Here is a 19,569-nt window from a genome sequence, read left to right as displayed (position 1 = left end):
CCCCAAAGGGGAAAGTCCCCGGGTGGATTCTGGCCCTGGAAGGTAGCATTTCTGGGTCTTGCTCTTTGACTAGTCATGGTGCACAAATGTCTGTGAAAACATTGAAGGTGATGTGTCTTGCATGCATATGTTGTATCATTTTTTGTTAAGCAAAGAGATCATGGCACCCCAGGATGAAAGTTATAGAATGCTGTCTACAAACTGTGGAGCAGGTAGCCGGTATCCTCATAATGCCGCCCACACAGCTCACTCTCCTCTCCCCTGGAGTAATTTTCACCCCTCTCAGTCCAACACGGTTTGTAACTCAAGGTCAGCCAAGTGCATTCTGACAACTGAAACTTCGTGGAGGATAGATTTGGTGGAAAGCAGTAGAAATATTGTTCTGAGTGTGCCCAGTGTGGCCTCCCTTCCCTCCCTGAAGAAGCCTGCCCGTTCATCACCCTGTCCCCTGTGGACCCTAAAGAGAAGACACTTGAAGCGATTCTGCTTATGAAAGAACCCGCTCTCTCTTGCCAGCTGAGTTTATAAAGTGTTTTTTCTTGTTACCAATATGGCCAGTATTTCTTTCATCGTCTTCCTCCCACCTCCCAAGCCCAAGAATTGTATCTTTTAGGATGCCACTGTACAGGTGGAAAAATGGTCCATGAAAACGGGAAGTCATTCGCAAGCAGGGTCTGCTTTCATTCCACAGGCGGAGTCTAGAGCTCTGGGTCCACGTTACTGTTGCTTAGAACCAGGTGAACGTTGCTAAAAACACAACCTAACTTATTTTTTGTGACTTTCATGAATCACTTTAATCAGCCCCACATCATGCTGCATGTTAGGTGACTTCATGTTTTAAAACGGAAAAAAAAAAAAAAAAAAACCTACGAGAGTCCCTCTGAAATAACAGATCCTCTGTGTGAAACCACCCATTCATCCATTGATTCTCATCTCTTGTGAGTGCTTCCTGTGTGCCAGGCTCCACCCAGGATAGAAAAGTCTGAGAACAAGACAAACCCAAGCCCTGCCCTCATGGAGCTGACCCCTCAATGAACAAATAATCTTCACCATGCCATTTCCTCTCTCCCAGCAAGACCCTGCCTCCCTCCTAGCACAGGGTAGAAACCAGGTGCAGATTCCTCCAGAAAGTCTTCAAAAAGCTCAACAGACTGAAAAGTCCAGTTGCTGTCCTAGTGACTGGTTGGCACAGAACAGCCAGGCACAGAGCTACAGCTGAACACAGTGAGGACTCCGAGGTGGAACCGGAGGGTAGGGTCAGAATGCTCACAGTATTTACTTCAGAGGTTTTTTGGTTTTAATTTCAATGTTAAAGACAAGTACAGCATGAGTGAGAGCTGCATGTCCTTGGGTGTCGAGAACTCGTCCCATGGACCTCCTCGCCGCTGGTGCTGCACAAGTGTGTGTGCGCCACGGGCAGCCCCGAAACCCCTGCTCGCAGCAGCAGCGATGGATCATCTGTCGGTTCTATAACCACTCATCTCTTTATCCATTTCTGAATGACTGTGACCATTCAATAATGAAACAATAGTGATTAATTTATTAGTATGGTATAACCTTCAATAAATTTTGTGCCAAAATGCATGGTTTTCCACTTAGCATTCAAAATGTTGCATAGAGAGTAGTTTTCAATTTCTTACGTATTATTCAAAGTAAGTTGAACATCAGTTTTTACATTTTAATTTGTCTCTTGTTCAGTCTGTTGCACTCTCCTGGGCTGTCTTTTCTCCCGGCAGACCCCCTGCATGCAGTTGAGTAAGGACTTTCCCTAATTCTTGTGAATTGTCTCATCCACAGTAACCACTGAACATCAGCCCTCTGTGGGATTCTTTAGATTTTTGGTGAAGTATTTTGTTACCTCAGTCTTGTATCAAGTTGCTGTATTTTTCAGCTTGTTACACTGATGATAATTGTTTCACTAATTAAATAGTTTAGTGTAAACATTTTTGTTTACTTTGAAATTAAATGTTTTCCAATGAATATTGCTCAATTTATTAAAGTCACATGCATTTATTTAGCCAACAGTTGCTGTGCCAGACAGAGACGTGAAGGAGGTATGGGCGCTCAGCTAAGAGGTTACTAGAACATAGATGACATACAGGAGCAGTGCCCTCAGGGAGGGGCGGAGTCAGTGCTGTGGGCACTCCGGGGAGGCACCTGGGGGATTGGGGGAAGCTTTAGAGGGCAGGGGCATTTGGAGAGTCATTTCAGAGATCGCTGAACACATGGTGGGTGGGAGAGGCAGGAAGACAGAAGAGAAGGAGCAGGATAATATGGGGAGGCAAGCAACCCAGTCTCAGTAAAGGATTTGGGAGAGCAGTGGGATCCCAGTCTGAAAAGATGTGTTGAGGGGAGTTCATGATGCTAGGCAAAACCCAGAAACCCACTCTGGCTTGCTTAAGAGAAGAGGGGGCACTGTCTTACAAGGATTGTCCCATGGAAACCTGAGGGGAGGACGAAGGTGAAGTCTCAAGGGGCAGGAAGGAGAAATGGGAAGCCCCCTACATCTTTTCTCTCCCCTGCATTCTCCCTCCAGACTGGCTTCTCTGCTGGAATGTCCGGCAGTGGAGGAGTCCAGGCCTTCTGGGAAAGCACCTTGAAGTTATTGAGGGAGTGTGCACCAGGGGGTGACATGATCCAAGATGATCATGGGCACCCCTGGCCCCGCCTGCCTCAGCTTCCCAGCTAGTGCCTTCCAAAGCTGCAGTGGCCGATTCTCCAAGCTCAGGCTCCTGCACACACACTCCGCAGCCTCTGCTCCACCACCCCGGTTCGGGCCAGTATGGCCACACCTCCCCAGCTATGACAAGCCCCGCTGGCTGAGGGGCGCTAGCTCACCTGCTCCTCACGACTTAGATGGTACAGTGACCCACAGCTTTACCCGGATGGGGTCGCTGCCCTCAGCCCCAGGGCAGTGTTCGAGGGCTGTGAGATGGATGCATCTGACGGTGCAGGAAAGTGATGAAGTCAAGACCAGCTCACAACTGGTAGCCTGCAAAGCTCCAGCCCCTCAGCCTCACTGCGATAGGCACCACAAACAACACTTGGAGAAAGCAGTACCTCCTTTTGATGGATGGAGAGATCGGCGAGCTAACGCAGACTCTACGGTAGAATTCCTATTTAGCCTCGAGGGCCGACATCATACCCGGGAATGTAGCCAGCAGGCCAGGGCCAGGGCACCCGCGGAGGTGAGGTGGAGTGGGCGGGGCCACATGCGGAGGCGGTGCTGTGGGCGGGGACTGTCCGGGCTGGGTTGAGCAGGGCTGGGAGCTTGAGCTTGGCCGGCACTGTCGAAGCGAGGAGAGAGGGCGCTTTCGAGAGAAAAAGCAGGGCCTTGCCTATGGTTGGGGCACGGGGAAAGGTGGCCCTAAGAGGGTACGGTGCTACGTTAGAAAGGGCCGAGAGGTACTGAGATGTGGAGGGGCGACTCTCTGAGGAGCCGACCCTTGGGGTGAGGGCGGAGGCCGCGCGCGAGAGCTCAGTAGTGGGAGGGTACGTGGGTGGGGCCTGGGTCGGTGCTGAGGGCCACGGAGCGGGAGGGGAGGGGCCGTGGACTGTACGGAGCTGAGGACGGGGTGGCATTTTAGGCTTGTGGGCCTAGCAGAGGTGCCGACAGCCCGCACAGGGAACCCCGCGAGGTCTGTGCGGGAGGGGCGTGGCTGGAGCCCGGGGCGGAGCTGGGGTGGGGTCTGGACCTGGCTGAGAGGCGCGGAGTGGGCTGGGCCGCAGTTCGGGGCGGGGTTGGGCGGGGTCTGGACCTGGCTGAGGAGCACAGAGTGGGCGGGACTGAGCCTTAGGGCGGGTCCAGGGCGGGGCCTAGATCCCGCCGAGGGGCACGGAGCGGCTGGACCGAAGTTAGGGGCGGAGCCAGGGCGGGGCGTAGGCCGGGCAGAGGCGCGCGGGGCGGGGCGTGGGCTGCGGCGCGCGAGCCGAGCGGCCCGCCGAGCCCCGCCGAGGCCCGAGCCCACCCGAGTGCGCCCGAGCCCGCGGCCCCCGCCCGGGGCGATGGAGCCAGAGCCCGGCGGGGCGGCCGCTGCGCTCCTGCGGCAGAAGAGGGCGGTGCTGCGGCGCAGGGGGTGCAGCTTCGAGAGCCCCAGGTACAGCGGCCCGGGAGGGGTGCGGCCGGGAGGGGCGGAAGTGGGGAGCCGGCCACGTGGGGGGTGGCCGTCTGAGGGGACCGAGGGCCGCGAGGTCGCGGCGGGGGGAGGGGTCTCGGCTGGGGTGGTGGTCTGAAGAGATCTGGCGAGGAGCCTGAGCACAGCGGCCGGGAGTCGAAGGGGGCTGGGCTGTCCGAGCGGCAAGTGCGGGAGGGGGTTGCCCCAGAGAAGCACCTGACGAGAGTCGGGAATCCAGACCCGACTGGACGGGTCCAAAGCGTCGTTGAGACGCCCCCAAAGCGTCGGTCCCTTGTCCGGCCCCGAGCAAAGCCGTGGCTCTAGGCGGATTTCGGGCTGTGGAGAATTTGCCCTGCCCGCCTCTTGTAAATGCTCAAGGACAAGGTCGAGAAATAGCCCCCCTAAAGTCCAAGGGAGGTAGGTCTCCCTCCCTGGGGAGTCCCTCTGAGCTGCCCCAGGACCCAGGCCAGCTCCAGCCTTCCTAGCCTGGCTCCCCAGATAACGCACACCTGCTGCCTCATGGCCCCGCCCATCCTGGCCGCTGGCCCCCGACATGCCCGGCCCCTCCTGCCCCTCTGACCCGCCGATGCCGTTCCTCTGACAGGGGTGCCCGTGCCCCTCCCGCCCGCTTCCTTTGGCTTGGGGAACTCGCCTGATGTGTCCGGGTCCTTCTTCTCCCTGGAACCTTGCCTGGAAGACACGCCCTCTCCCGCCGCGCTCGGTGGCGCTCGCTCTGCTTGGCGAGATTCCTTCCCTCAGAGGGCATTTCCTTAACTTGGAGTGTCTTCTCCCGCTCCAACGTCGCTGAAGTGAGCCCTCCCATTTTTCAGTCCCTGGTCCCTTCTAGAATACTCCAGCAGCCCCCCAACCACACTTCCCATCTTTATTCTTCCACGTCTCAAATCCACATTCTCATTGGCCGCTGGAAGAGTCTTACTGCACTGTCCACTGTGCCCCTCCCATGTCTTACCTCCCCTCCCCCCTCCCAGGAGCTCTCCGTCTCCCAGGGCCGCGATGGGGACTGGGGCAAAAAGGAAGGGGAGAAAGATAGGAAGTGGGACTCTGGCCCTCCCTGTGGCAGAAAAGAGGGTTCAATTGCTAGGATAAAAAACAGGACCCTTAATATGAGATGCCAGGCCCTTGTCACCTCACCTCGCCCTTGGTGCTTCAGAAGTACCTGATGAGAGTATAAGCATCCTGAGGACAGGGACCATAGCTGTTCACTGCTCTGTCCTCGGAGGCTGGCTCAGGCCGGGCCCATCACAGGCATTTACTATCTCTTGAATAAATGCCTGACCAGCTGGTAATTATTCCCTTATGCTGTGCTCTCATCTGTGCCTTTACTCATACCATGCTCTTTTCTCTACTTAGAATAGTCTTGTCTTTACTTTTTCGGTAACGCCAACCCCTCCTCTGGGAAGTCTTCCCTGAACCCCAACCTGAGCTCTGTGCTGTATCAACAATCTACACATTGACTGCTAGTCCACACACCACTGTGTATAATTACCCGGATAACACCTCTCCCCCACTAGACCGGGAGCACCAGGCAGATATGGTCTCTGCCCTTCTGATGCTTACACTCTTGTTGCTGGAGCATGAAGGATGGAAAGTGCACCAAGAGATGAGGCTGAAGAGATGAGTCAAAAGCTGGATCCAGGCCTGAGGTAGAATGTTTAGAGCAGCACTGTCCAATAGAACTTTCTCTGATAATGGAGGCATTCTATAGCCCATCCTGTCTGATACTGTGACCACTAGCCACCTGTGGGTATTGAGCTCTTGAAATATGGCTCATGCAACTAAGGTAATGAATTTTAAATTTTATTTAACTTTAAATAGCCACATATGACTAATGTTTCCAATATTGCACAGCACTGGTTTAGAAAATTTCTCTCTTCCTCTGAACTCTCACTTTTACCACCCCCTCCTTTGTCTTCATGATGTTACACCTGAAAGACTAAATGACTTCTTGGCCTCCAAAGGTGTTTCCCTCTATTTAACACTCCATGATATTATTATATAAACCATAGAAATAATGATTACCATTTTTGTGATTATAAAAATAATTTGTTTGTTGGAAGACAATGTATTTAACCCATCCTTTATTATTGTACATGCAGTTTATTACCAGTTTCTTACTCGTACTAAAGACACATTGAATCCATGTACATTAGTCTGTGTATAAGTCTGTAAGAGGTAATCATCTCCTTAAGATAAATTCATAGAAGTGATAGAGATTATTGGATCCCAGAAAATGAACATTTTAAAGGCTTTTGAAGCATAAGGCCAAATTGCCCACCAGAAAGTTGTGCCAGTTTATAGTTCTCCCAAGAGCATACAAACGTGCCTGTTTTTTCTCATCCTCACTGCTAGGCATTATCATTTATAAACATTTGCCAAAGCGATATCTTGTTTTAATTTGAATTTCCATGTTTAGTAGTGAGGTGAAACTTTTTTCTCACATTTATTCATAATTTGTATTTCTTCTTCAAATGAAATACATATAATGTACTTTGTCCAGTTTTCCTTTGGAATATTTATCTTTTCCTTATTGAATTGAAGCACTTTTTATTTATTAAGGGAATTAATTTTTTTGTCAAATATGTAGCAAATTTTTTTTCAGCTACTTTAATTTGTTTGTTTGTTTGTTTGTTTTTTGTGGTACGTGGGCCTCTCACTGTTGTGGACTCTCCCGTTGCGGAGCACAGGCTCCGGATGCGTAGGCTCAGCGGCCATGGCTCACAGGACCAGCCGCTCTGCGGCATGTGGGATCTTCCCGGACCGGGGCATGAACTCGTGTCCCCTGTATCGGCAGGCGGACTCTCAGCCACTGTGCCACCAGGGAAGCCCTAATTTGTTTTTAATAGATCTTTATTGGAGTATAATTGCTTCACAATACTGTGTTAGTTTCTATTGCACAACAAAGCGAATCAGCCATATGAATACACATGTCCCCATATCCCCTCCCTCTTGAGCCTCCCTCCCATCCTCCCTATCCCACCCCTCTAGGTCATCGCAAAGCACCCAGCCGATCTCCCTGTGCTATGCTGCTGCTTCCCACCAGCCAACTGTTTTACATTCGGTAGTGTATATATGTCGATGCTACTCTCACTTCGTCCCAGCTTCGCCCTCCCACCCCATGTCATCAAGTCCATTCTCTGTGTCTACCTCTTTATTCCTGCACTGCAACTAGGTTCATCAGTACCTTTTTTTTTTTAGATTCCATATATATGCGTTAGCATACGGTATTTGTTTTTCTCTTTCTAACTTACTTCACTCTGTATGACAGACTCTAGGTCCATCCACCTCACTACAAATAACTCAATTTTGTTTCTTTTTATGGCTGAGTAATATTCCATTGTATATATGTGCCACATCTTCTTAATTCATTCATCTGTTGATGGACACTTAGGTTGCTTCCATGTCCTGGCTATTGTAAATAGTGCTGCAATGAACATTGTGGTACATGACCCTTTTTGAATTATGGTTTTCTCAGGGAATATGCCCCAATAGTGGAATTGCTGAGTCATATGGTAGTTCTGTTTGTAATTTTTTAAGGAACCTCCATACTGTTTTCCATAGTGGTTGTATCAATTTACGTTCCCACCAACAGTGCAAGAGGGTTCCCTTTTCACCACACCCTTTCCAGCATTTATTGTTTCTAGATTTTTTGATAATGGCCATTCTGACTGGCATGAGGTGATACCTCATTGTAGTTTTGATTTGCATTTCTCTAATAATTAGTGATGTTGAGCATCTTTTCATGTGCCTCTTGGCCATCTGTATGTCTTCCTTGGTGAAATGTCTATTTAGGTCTTCCACCCATTTTTTTTTCTTTTTTTTTTTTTTCTTCCACCCATTTTTTTAACTGGTTTGTTTGTTTTTTTGATATTGAGCTCCATGAGCTGTTTGTATATTTGGAGATTAATCCTTTGTCTGGTGTTCCATTGGCAAATATTTTCTCCCATTCTGAGGTTTGTCTTTTTGTCTTGTTTATGGTTTCCTTTGCTGTGCAAAAGCTTTTAAATTTAATTAAGTCCCATTTGTTTATTTTTGTTTTTATTTCCATTACTCTAGGAGGTGGGTCAAAAAAGATCTTGCTGTGGTTTATGTCAAAGAGTGTTTTTCCTATGTTTTCCTCTAAGAGTTTTATAGTGCCTGGTGTTACATTTAAGTCTTTAATCCATTTGGAGTTTATTTTTTTGTATGGTGTTAGGGAGTGTTCTAATTTCTTCTTTTACATGTAGCTGTCCAGTTTTCCTAGCACCACCTATTGAAGAGGCTGTCTTTTCTCCATTGTATGTTCTTGCCTCCTTTGTCATAAATTAGGTACCCATATGTGCGTGGGTTTTTCTGTGGGCATTCTACCTTGTACCATTGATCTATATTTCTGTTTTGTTTTTTTTTTTTTTTTTGCTGTACGCGGGCCTCTCACTGTTGTGGCCTCTCCCGTTGCGGAGCACAGGCTCCAGACACGCAGGCTCAGCGGCCATGGCTTACAGGCCCATCCGCTCCGCGGCACGTGGGATCTTCCCGGACAGGGGCACGGACCTGCGTGCCCTGCATCGGCACGTGGACTCTCAACCACTGTGCCACCAGGGAAGCCCTATATTTCTGTTTTTGTACCAGTACCATACTGTCTTGATTACTGTAGCTTTGTGGTATAGTTTGAAGTCAGGGAGCCTGATTCCTCCAACTCTGTTTTTCTTTTTCAAGATTGCTTTGGCTATTCGGGGTCTTTTGTGTTTCCATACGAATTGTAAAATTTTTTGTTCTAATTCTGTGAAGAATGCCATAGATAGTTTGATAGGGATTGCATTGAATCTGTAGATCGCTTTGGGTAGTATAGTCATTTTCACAATATTCATTCTTCCAATCCAAGAACATGGTATATTTCTCCATCTGTTTATGTCATCTTTGATTTCTTTCATCAGTGTCTTATAGTTTTCTGAGTACAAGTCTTTCACCTTCTTAGGCAGGTTTATTCCTAGGTATTTTATTCTTTTTGTTGCAGTGGTAAATAGGAGTGTTTCCTTAGTTTTTCTTTCTGATTTTTTGTTGTTGGTTTATAGGAATGCCAGAGATTTCTGTGCATTAATTTTGTATCCTCCAACCTTACCAAATTCGTTGATTAGTTCTAGTAGTTTTCTGGTGGCATCTTTAGGATTTTCTATGTATAGTGTCATGTCATCAGTAAACAGTGACAGCTTTACTTCTTCTTTTCCAATTTGTATTCCTTTTATTTCTTTTTCTTCTCTGATTGCTGTGGCTAGGACTTCCAAAACTATGTTGAATAAGAGTGGTGAGAGTGAACATCCTTGTCTTGTTCCTGATCTTAGTGGAAATGCTTTCAGTTTTTCACCATTGAGTATGATGCTTGTTGTGGGTTTATCATATATGGCCTTTATTATGTTGAGGTAGGTTCCCTCTATGCCCATTTTCTGGAGAGTTTTTATCATAAATGGGTGTTGAATTTTGTCAAAAGCTTTTTCTGCATCTATTGAGATGATCATATAGTTTTTATTCCTTAATTTGTTAATGTGGTGTATCACATTGATTGATTTGCGTATATTGAAGAATCCTTGCATCCCTGGGATAAATCATGGTGTATGATCCTTTTAATGTGCTGTTGGATTCTGTTTGCTAGTATTTTGTTTAGGATTTTTGCATCTATGTTCATCAGAGATATTGTCCTGTAGTTTTCTTTTTCTGTAACACCTTTGTCTGGTTTTGGTATCAGGGTGATGGTGGCCTCGTAGAATGAGTTTGGGAGTGTTCCTCCCTCTGCTATATTTTGGAAGACTTTGAGAAGGATCGGTGTTAGCTCTTCTTTAAATGATTGATAGAATTCTCCTGTGAAGCCATCTGGTCCTGGACTTTTGTTTGCTGGAAGATTTTTAGTTATGGTTTCAATTTCATTACTTGTGATAGGTCTGTTTATATTTTCTAATTCTTGGTGTTTCAGTCATGGAAAATTGTACCTTTCCAAGAATTTGTCCATTTCTTCCTGGTTGTTCATTTTACTGGCATATAGTTGTTTGTAGTAGTCTCTTAAAATCCTTTGTATTTCTGCAGTGTCAGTTGTGATTTCTCCTTTTTCATTTCTAATTTTATTGATTTGCGTCCTCTCCCTTTTTTTCTTGATGAGTCTGGCTAATGGTTTATCAATTTTGTTTATCTTCTCAAAGAACCAGCTTTTAGTTTTATTGATCTTTGCTATTGTTTTCTTCATTTCTATTTCCTTTATTTAGCTCTGATCTTTATGATTTCTTTCCTTCTACTGACTTTGGGTTTTCTTTGTTGTTCTTTTCTAGTTGTTTTAAGTGTAGGTTTAGTTTGTTTATTTGAGATTTTTCTTGTTTCTTGAGGTGAATTGTATTGCTACAAACTACCCTCTTAGAACTGCTTTTGCTGCATCCCATAGGTTTTGGGTCATCATGTTTTCATTGTCATTTGTTTCTATGTATTTTTAAATTTCTTCTTTGATTTCTTCAGTGATCTCTTGGTTATTTAGTAGTGCACTGTTTAACCTCCATGTATTTGTGTTTTTTACAGTTTTTTTTTTTCCTGTAACTGATTTCCAATCTCATAGCATTGTGGTCAGAAAAGATGCTTGATACGACTTCAACTTTCTTAAATTTTCCAAGGCTTGATTTGTGACCCAAGATGTTATCTATCCTGGAGAATGTTCCATGTGCACTTGAGAAGAAAGTGTATTCTGCCACTTTCGGGTGGAATGTTCTATTAATATCAATTAGATCTATCTGGTCTCTTGTGTCATTTAAAGCTTGTGTTTCCTTATTTATTTTCTGTTCAGATGATCTGTCCATTGGTGTAAGTGGGGTGTTAAAGTCCCCTACTATTACTGTGTTACTGTCAATTTCTCCTTTCATGGTTATTAGCATTTGCCTTATGTATTGAGGTACTCCTATGTTGGGTGCATAAACATTTAATTGTTATTTCTTCTTCTTGGATTAATCCCTTGATCATTATGTAGTGTCCCTCCTTATCTCTTGTAACAGTCTTTATTTTAAGTCTATTTTATCTGATACAAGTATTGCTACTCCGGCTTTCTTTTGATTTCCATTTGCATGGAATATCTTTTTCCATCCCTTCACGTTCAGTCTGTATGTGTCCCTAGGTGTGAAGTGGGTCTCTTGTAGATAGCATATATATGGATCTTGTTTTTGTATCCATTCAGCCAGTCTGTGTCTTTTGGTTGGGGCATTTAATCCATTTACAAGGCTATTATTGATATGTATGTTCCTATTGCCATTTTCTTAATTGTTTTAGGTTTGTTTTTGTGGGTCTTTTCCTTCTCTTGTGTTTCCCATCTAGAGAAGTTCCTTTAGCATTTGTTGTAAAGCTGGTTTGGTGGTGCTGAATTCTCTTAGCTTTTGCTTGTCTGAAAAGCTTTTGACTTCTCCATCGAATCTGAATGAGATCTTTGCTGGGTAGAGTAATCTTGGTTGTAGGTTCTTCTCTTTCATCACTTTAAGTATACCCTGCCACTCCCTTCTGGCCTGCAGAGTTTCTGCTGAAAAATCAGCTCATAACCTTATGGGGATTCCTTTGTATGTTATTTTTTATTTTTCCCTTGCTCCTTTTAATATTTTTTCTTTGAATTTAATTTTTGTTAGTTTGATTAATATGTGTCTTGGTGTGTTTTTCCTAGGGTTTATCCTGTATGGGACTCTCTGTGCTTCCTGGACTTGGGTGACTATTTTCTTTCCCATGTTAGGGAAGTTTTCGATTATAATCTCTTCAAATATTTTCTCAGACCCTTTCTTTTTCTCTTCTTCTTCTGGGACCCCTATAATTCGAATGTTGGTGTGTTTAGTGTTGTCCCAGTGGTCTCTGAGATTGTCTTCAATTCTTTTCATTCTTTTTTCTTTATTCTGTTCCTCAGCAGTTATTTCCACCATTTTGTCTTCCAGCTCACTTATTCGTTCTTCTGCCTCAGTTATTCTGTTATTGATTCCTTCTAGTGTATTTTTCATTTCAGTTATTGTGTTGTTCATCTCTGTTTGTTTGTTCTTTAGTTCTTCCAGATCTTTTTAAACATTTCTTGTATTTTCTCAATCCGTGCTTCCATTCTATTTCCGGGAATCTGGATCATCTTTACTATCATTACTCTGAATTCTTTTTCAGGTAGATTGCCTATTTCCTCTTTATCTATTTGGTTTGTAGGTTTTTACCTTGCTCCTTCATGTGTGACATATTTTTTTGCAAGGTTTGGGTGGTGGGCAGGGCCTATGCTTAGGACCCATGGGGCTGGAAAAGGCCCTGGAGACTGTGGGGGGTGGGTCTTAGGCTCAAGGAAAAGAAGGGGCCCAGTCGTGCCCCCCAGCCCTGGTCTCAGAAGGCAGGGGACCTCACCTGGGAGCCCAGCAGGCTCCTTGGGCTCAAGTGGGCAGGGCAAACGCACTCTTCTCCTCTCGTGCTCCTCCGGCCTGGGAGGGCCCCTCACACCTTCCTTTCCTGATCTTCCCAGCCTCAGGGGTGCAGATCCTGTCAGGCCTCCACTTCTCCTCCCCCGTCAGTCCCCCTGTGTCCTACCAGTTCACTTTGGGGTTCTTCCCGTCTCCTTGGATGTCAGAGTTTCTCACCAGCGGCCAGCAGGCGCCCTAGTTGTGGGGAGACGCTAACTCCACGTCTTCCCACACCGCCATCTTGACTCCACCTTCTGTAGCAAATATTTTTTGCACTTCATTATTTGCCTTTTAACTTTCTTTATGGTGTTTTTTTGTTAGACTTTATTATCATTTTTTTTAAGTTTAGTCAGATCTACTAATTTATTCCTCCTGTTTATGCTTAGTTAAAAAGGCCTCCGTGACTTAAAAAGATAAATGTTCGTCTACAGTTTCTCCTAATGTTTCTGTTGCTTTAAAAAAAAATTACTTCTTTAATCCGTTAATCCAAATCATCTCACTTTTAAGTGAGAAATATTAAGAGCTGTCTTGTATTGGGCTGACATCGTGGACTTTTAGGGCCAATGAAGAACAGTCACCTGTGAAACATCTTAACCATATAAGTGTGTGGGTCCCTCCTCCAGGCCTATTGTTCCAGAAAGTCCAGGGTGGTAATGGGGCGTGGGATGCAGGTGATTGTGATGGACAGCCAGGGGAGAGAGCCTTGGCCTAATTTGTGGGCGTGTTGCCAGATTAGCCTCCCTTACTCCAAAAGTCCTCCACTACTTCTCATTTCCTATTGTGTCAAGTTTAAATGCCGCTGCCTTGTGTTTAGGGCCTTTCAGAATCTGGTTTAACTATATTTACTCAATCATCTTGGTGACATCAAGGCAAAAAAGTCATTATTTCAGGATGGCAACTGTCTTTGCTGACTATCCTCTATCACAGTGGTCCCCAACCTTTTTGGCACCAGGGACCAGTTTTGTGGAAGACAATTTTTCCACGGACCAGGGTTGGGGCGGATGGTTCAGGTGGTAATGCAAGCGATGGGGAGCAGCAGATGAAGCCTTGCTCGCTCACCCACCGCTCACCTCCTGCTGTGTGGCCTTGTTCCTAACAGGCCGAGGACTGAAACCGGTCTGTGGCCTGGGGGTTGGGGACCGGTGCTGTATCAGCTCCTACAACTGGCAGGCAGACACAACACATAATGAACACAAAGGAGCAAGGAGGGGCTCAGGCAAGAGGCCTCCGAGCAGGTGGCAGTGAGGAGGACTAGCTGGGAAACCTGGAGGCCATAGGGCCAGACGCTGATGCTGTGAAGCCGCTTGCCCTAGATGTGTTTGTCCTCATTTTGTAGGAAGGCATATCAGGCTGTGTTCAAGAACAAGGGCTTTGGAGCGACACAGACCTGGGCTCGGGTTTCTGACTTTTCGCTTGCTGTGTGTGTGGCCTTGGACAAGTTGATTAACCCCTCTGAGCCTTGGTTAACTCATTTGTAAAATGACCGTAACACCGCTCTCACAATATTGATGTGAGCTTTAAGTGAACTGATTTGTGCAAAGTGCTAAAAACAGTGTCTGGCACAAAGCATTACTAAATCATAACTGTTATGGACAAAAATGATTAATGTTTATGTGAAGGTTCTCAACCTTGCCCTTCCCATGCCTCATTAAAATTCTAGCTTTGCCCATTCAGTTTTTCCTCCTCTCCTGCCCTCAGAGCAAGGTCCTGCCTTGCTTTTTTGTAGTGTTTTGAGCTGTAGATTTAGGAAAAGAGGGATTGAGGCAAAGGACAATAGGTCCACAGGGCACTGGTTAGGACTGCCTGAATAAAAATCTGTAGGGGGTGCAGAAACACCTACTTTGTCTGAGTGTGGCTAATAGGTTTCCCTATTGTTTTTGTTGCTCTAAGATATATTTTAAGAAATGTATCTGTTATCTTTTGTGACTTTGTGATGAACCTGAGTTATTTTAAAGTACTCCTCTCTTGCTGAGCTGTGTCATTTTGGCTGCAACACTTCGTGGAGCCAGACCACATGTGAACCAAAGCATTAACAGGGTTATGTAGTAGGACTGGATTTGCAGCATAAATCCTCAAGATCAAAGAATCTCAACATTGAATGGAACTTTAGACATCTCTTAGGTCAGCCTCTCAGACAATGGTACTTAAAGTGTGGTCCCCGGATCAGTGGCATCAGCATTACCTGGGAACTTGTTAGAAATGCAAATTTTCAAGCCCAACCCTAAATTTACTCAATCAGAATCTCTGGGGATGGGGGCTTAGGAAACTGTGTTTGAGAACCAGTGCTCTCAAGTCTAATATAGTGGTTCTCAAACCTGACATGTATGAGAATCACCAGGAGGGCTTCTTAAGACTGTTTTCTGCCCTTCTCCCACCCCCCCAAGATTCTGATTTCCTAGGTCAGCATGGGTCTATGAATTGTATTTCTAACAAGCTCACAAGTAATACCAGTACTGCTGGCTCAGGGACATATTTTGAAAACCAGTCCTCTAGGATAATACAGGAATCTTTTCTACAACACTTGCAGCTGGTCATCCAACTTCTGCTTATTACATCTAAGGTCAGGGAACCCACTACTGCAGGCCTTTTTGTTATTGGGCAACTCTATTATCTTTCCCTAATAGTGAAGTCAAATCTCGCCTCATTATACTTACCAGCCATCATTCATAACTCTGCTTTCATAGCCACTTGCAGTAGGCAATGCCTGTGGCTCTGATACCAGGTGAAAAGTGGTGGCTTGGATTGTGGTCAAGTGATTCCTACTCCTGGCTACCCAGTTGTAATCACCATTGAACAGTTCTCCTTCAGCTACAAACAGGACTAGTAACACATTGCCCCTTTTCTGATTAGTGCCTTACCAGTTGTTAAAATTTTTTTAAAGATTATCAAAGGCTATGAATGGCAAGCAGAGGAGACTCATCGGTTTATGCAACTGCAGAATGCTGGGGGAGACGAAGCTTTAGGAGAGGATAGATCCAGGTGCTCAAATAATGTCATCATTAATCTTTCTTCATTTTCTGGGTTGACCTTATCCTCAAGGTCTTTCCTCTTGGAGGCAAAGAAAATGAATGAGTCCAGGTTCATTTTCTATCAATGGACAATCCCAGCAGGAAGATATTACCTCTTTCTCAAAGGTTCTAGAGCACGTCCCAGGCTTGACATTCGTTGGATCTCTTGGGTTCTCTGCTCATCTGTGAACCAATCATTTTGGCCAGAAGGGGGTAAAACATGCTAATTGGCTGGGCCTGGGTCATGTGCCCAACCCAGAACTGAGGGGTTAGATCACTTCATAGAGACCACAAGGAAGTGATTCCCCAAAGGAAAAATCATAGTACTATTACCAGAAGAAGGGGAATGGATACTGGATTGCCCCCCTGCCCAAAAATAGTGCCATTAAATTTGGGAAGCTTTCCAAATTATAGATACCCAGATGTCACCCTAGAGTCACAGAATGGGATTTCTGCATTTTTTAGTACTCATTGTAAAAGACTACCTTAGCTGAGTGGTTAAATTATGCTTACTATGTTTAGCCACAGAGAGGGAAGAGCCCTACATAGACAGAAGATTTTGAATTACAAATGGAAAACATATTTTTCACTTTCCCAGATATTGCTTCCTACATAGCGGCTTCCTTATTAGTAATGCATATAACTCACGCCTTGTGAGAACAAATTTGATGCCAAGACAAATGCTTTCGTGTTCCTAAAGATGGCTTTCCAGGCCAAGATAGAATCAGAAAAGAACAGTTATCCATTATGCATTTGGTTGCCTGCTTTTCTTCTTCCTTATGTTTCTCCTGACTCTTAGATTCTTAGATTTTTTTTTTTCTTTTTTTTTCAGGAGACTTTTTTTCCCTGATGCTTGTAAACAAGCATTTTAATGTGAGCTGTTTTCACATCCTTTGTCCCTCTATATTATGTCATTATTCTTTTTTTGTGTGTCAGGCCCTTAAGTATTTAATCACAAATAGATCTGCAGCTGTCAATTTTCTTTTGGAAAAACAGCAGACTTCCTGAGAAAGGCTATTGGGAGCTGTCTTGTATCGGGCTGACATAATGGGCTCTTAGGGCCAACAGAGAAAATTAATTTTCATATTATGTCTGTTCTCCTAAGAGAAGGGAAAAAAACAACTTTTATTATTCACTAAGAGTTTGAGTTAATACAAACCAGATTCCTTTCTTGGAGGAAGACAATAGTCAAATTAGTTTTGCTTTAGAAGGTTAATATGAGAAATTATATTTGGTTGTCTGGTTTCCAGAGCTGAAGATCTGAACAGAGATGAAGTCTGACAAACGATGCTGTAGGAAAATCAGGAGATTTGGCCTGTACAGTGAGACTCACTGCTGGTTTTCCTGGGGAAAAAATTTTTAAAGCAGCACGCAGGTGTAGAGGTTTTGGAAAGTCTGAACCACACATGTGGTTGTCTCTAGAGCTACGATCTTAGAGGACAGGAGGCAAATATGAGTTAGCAATGAGGTGTGGCTGCCCAAGAAGCTGTATATAGAAGGCTGTTCACTGTAGGATTGCTTGTAAAAGTGTAAAAAAAAGTCCAACAGGAATGTGTCAATACGATGCTAGTCATCTGTTAAAAAGACTGATACCAATCTGTATTCTGACTTGGAAAGATATCTAGGATATTCATGGATGTTTAGTGAAACGAAGTAAGTGGCTTCTTCTGGTGATAGCAAGTGTGTAGAATTACATATGGAATTTAAGATTTTCTAGTGGCCATATTTTAAAAAGTGAAAAAAAAATGAAATGAATTTCAATAGTTTATTTTGTTTAACTCAATATATCCAAAATATTATCATTTTAACATGTAATCAATATTAAAAATAATTAAGATAATTTCCTTTTCTTTTCAGTACTGTCTTTGAAATCTGGTATGTATTTTGCACTTCAGCATCTTGGTTCAGAGCAGCCACATTTTTTTTTTTAACATCTTTATTGGAGTATAATTGCTTTACAGTGTTCTGTTACTTTCTGCTGTATAACAAAGTGAATCAGCTATATGCCTACGTATATCCCCATATCCCCTCCCTCTTGGCGTCACCCTCCCTATCCCACCCCTCTAGGTGGTCGCAAAGCACCGAGCTGATCTCCCTGGGCCATGCAGCTGCTTCCCGCTAGCTATCTATTTTACTTTTGGTAGTGTATATATGTCAGTGCTACCTTCGCACTTCGTCCCAGCTTAACCTTCCCCCTCTCCATGTCCTCAAGTCCATTCCCTATGTCTGTGTCCTTATTCCTGTCCTGCCCCTAGGTTCATTAGAACCATTTTTTTTGTAGATTCCGTATATATTTGTTAACATACGGTATTTGTTTTTCTCTTTCTGACTTACTTCACTCTGTATGACAGACTCTAGGTCCATCCACCTCACTACAAATAACTCAATTTTGTTTCTTTTTATGGCTGAGTAATATTCCATTGTGTATATGTGCCACATCTTCTTTATCCATTCATCTGTCGATGGACACTTAGGTTGCTTCCATGTCCTGGCTACTGTAAATAGTGCTGCAATGAACACTGTGGTACATAACTCTTTTTGAATTATGGTTTTCTCAGGGTATATGCCCAGGAGTGGGATTGCTGGCTCATATGGTAGTTCTATTTTTAGTTTTTTAAGGAACCTCCATACTGTTCTCCATAGTGGCTGTATCAATTTACATTCCCATCAACAGTGCAAGAGGGTTCCCTTTTCTCCACACCCTTTCCAGCATTTATTGTTTGTAGATTTTTTGATGATGGCCATTCTGACTGGTGTGAGGTGATACCTCATTGTAGTTTTGATTTGCATTTCTCTAATGACTAGTGATATTGAGCATCCTTTCATGTGTTTGTTGGCAATCTGTATATCTTCTTTGGAGGGATGTCTATTTAGGTCTTCTGCCCATTTTTGGATTCAGTTGTTTGTTTTTGTGATATTGAGCTGCATGAGCTGCCTATATATTTGGAGATTAATCCTTTGTCAGTTGCTTCATTTGCAAATATTTTCTCCCATCCTGAGGGTTGTCTTTTCATCTTGTTTATGTTTTCCTTTGCTATGCAAAAGATTTTAAGTTTCATTAGGTCCCATTTGTTTATTTGTGTTTTTATTTCCATTTCTCTAGGAGGTGGGTCAAAAAGGATCTTGCTGTGATTTATGTCGCAGAGTGTTCTGCCTGTGTTTTCCTCTAAGAGTTTGATTGTGTCTGGCCTTACATTTAGGTCTTTAATCCATTTTGAGTTTATTTTTGTGTATGGTGTTAGGGAGTGTTCTAATTTCATTCTTTTACATATAGCTGTCCAGTTTTCCCAGCACCACTTATTGGAGAGGCTGTCTTTTCTCCATTGTATATTCTTGCCTCCTTTATCAAGGATAAGGTGACCATACGTGTGTGGGTTTACCTCTGGGCTTTCTATCCTGTTCCATTGATATATATTTCTGTTTTTGTGCCAGTACCATATTGTCTGGATTACTGTAGCTTTGTAGTATAGTCTGAAGTCCGGGAGCCTGATTCCTCCAGCTCCATTTTTCTTTCTCAAGATTGTTTTGGCTATTCGGGGTCTTTTGTGTTTCCATACAAATTGTGTGATTTTTTGTTCTAATTCAGTGAAAAATGCCATTGGTAGTTTGATAGGGATTGCAGTGAATCTGTAGATTGCTTTGGGTAGTATAGTCATTTTCACAATGTTGATTCGTCCAATCCAAGAACATAGTATATCTCTCCACCTGTTTGTATCGTCTTTAATTTCTTTCATCAGTGTCTTATAGTTTTCTGCATACAGGTCTTTTGTCTCCTTAGGTAGGTTTATTCCTAGGTATTTTATTCTTTTTGTTGCAGTGGTAAATGGGAGTGTTTCCTTAATTTCTCTTTAGATATTTCATCATTAGTGTATAGGAATGCCAGACATTTCTGTGCATTAATTTTGTATCCTGCTACTCTACCAAATTCATTGATTAGCTCTAGTAGTTTTCTGGTAGCATCTTTAGGTTCTCTATGTATAGTATCATGTCATCTGCAAACAGAGACAGTTTTACTTT

General features: G+C 44.1%; 1 protein-coding gene across 3 annotated transcripts in view; it reads left to right on the top strand.

Annotated features, from left to right (window-relative positions):
- Nucleotides 1-3,981: 3,981 nt before the first annotated feature.
- The window catches only part of GARNL3 (GTPase activating Rap/RanGAP domain like 3), a gene marked incomplete at both ends in the record, with an annotated part of 155,540 nt that continues 139,952 nt past the window's right edge, over nucleotides 3,982-19,569 (top strand). For 2 of the 3 annotated variants that reach the window (XM_079706781.1, XM_079706782.1), the window contains one exon: nucleotides 4,006-4,097. In XM_079706781.1, coding sequence (XP_079562907.1) covers nucleotides 4,006-4,097 — 92 coding nt within the window. Of the gene's footprint in view, nucleotides 4,098-19,569 lie in introns of all 3 variants that reach the window. The other variant, XM_079706783.1, reaches the window with a different exon arrangement.

Source organism: Hyperoodon ampullatus (genome assembly GCF_949752795.1).
Source record: "Hyperoodon ampullatus genome assembly, chromosome: 6".
NCBI classification, from domain to species: domain Eukaryota; kingdom Metazoa; phylum Chordata; class Mammalia; order Artiodactyla; family Ziphiidae; genus Hyperoodon; species Hyperoodon ampullatus.
The sequence above is the reverse complement of the archived record's forward strand: the minus strand, read 5'-3'. Positions and strand labels throughout refer to the sequence as shown.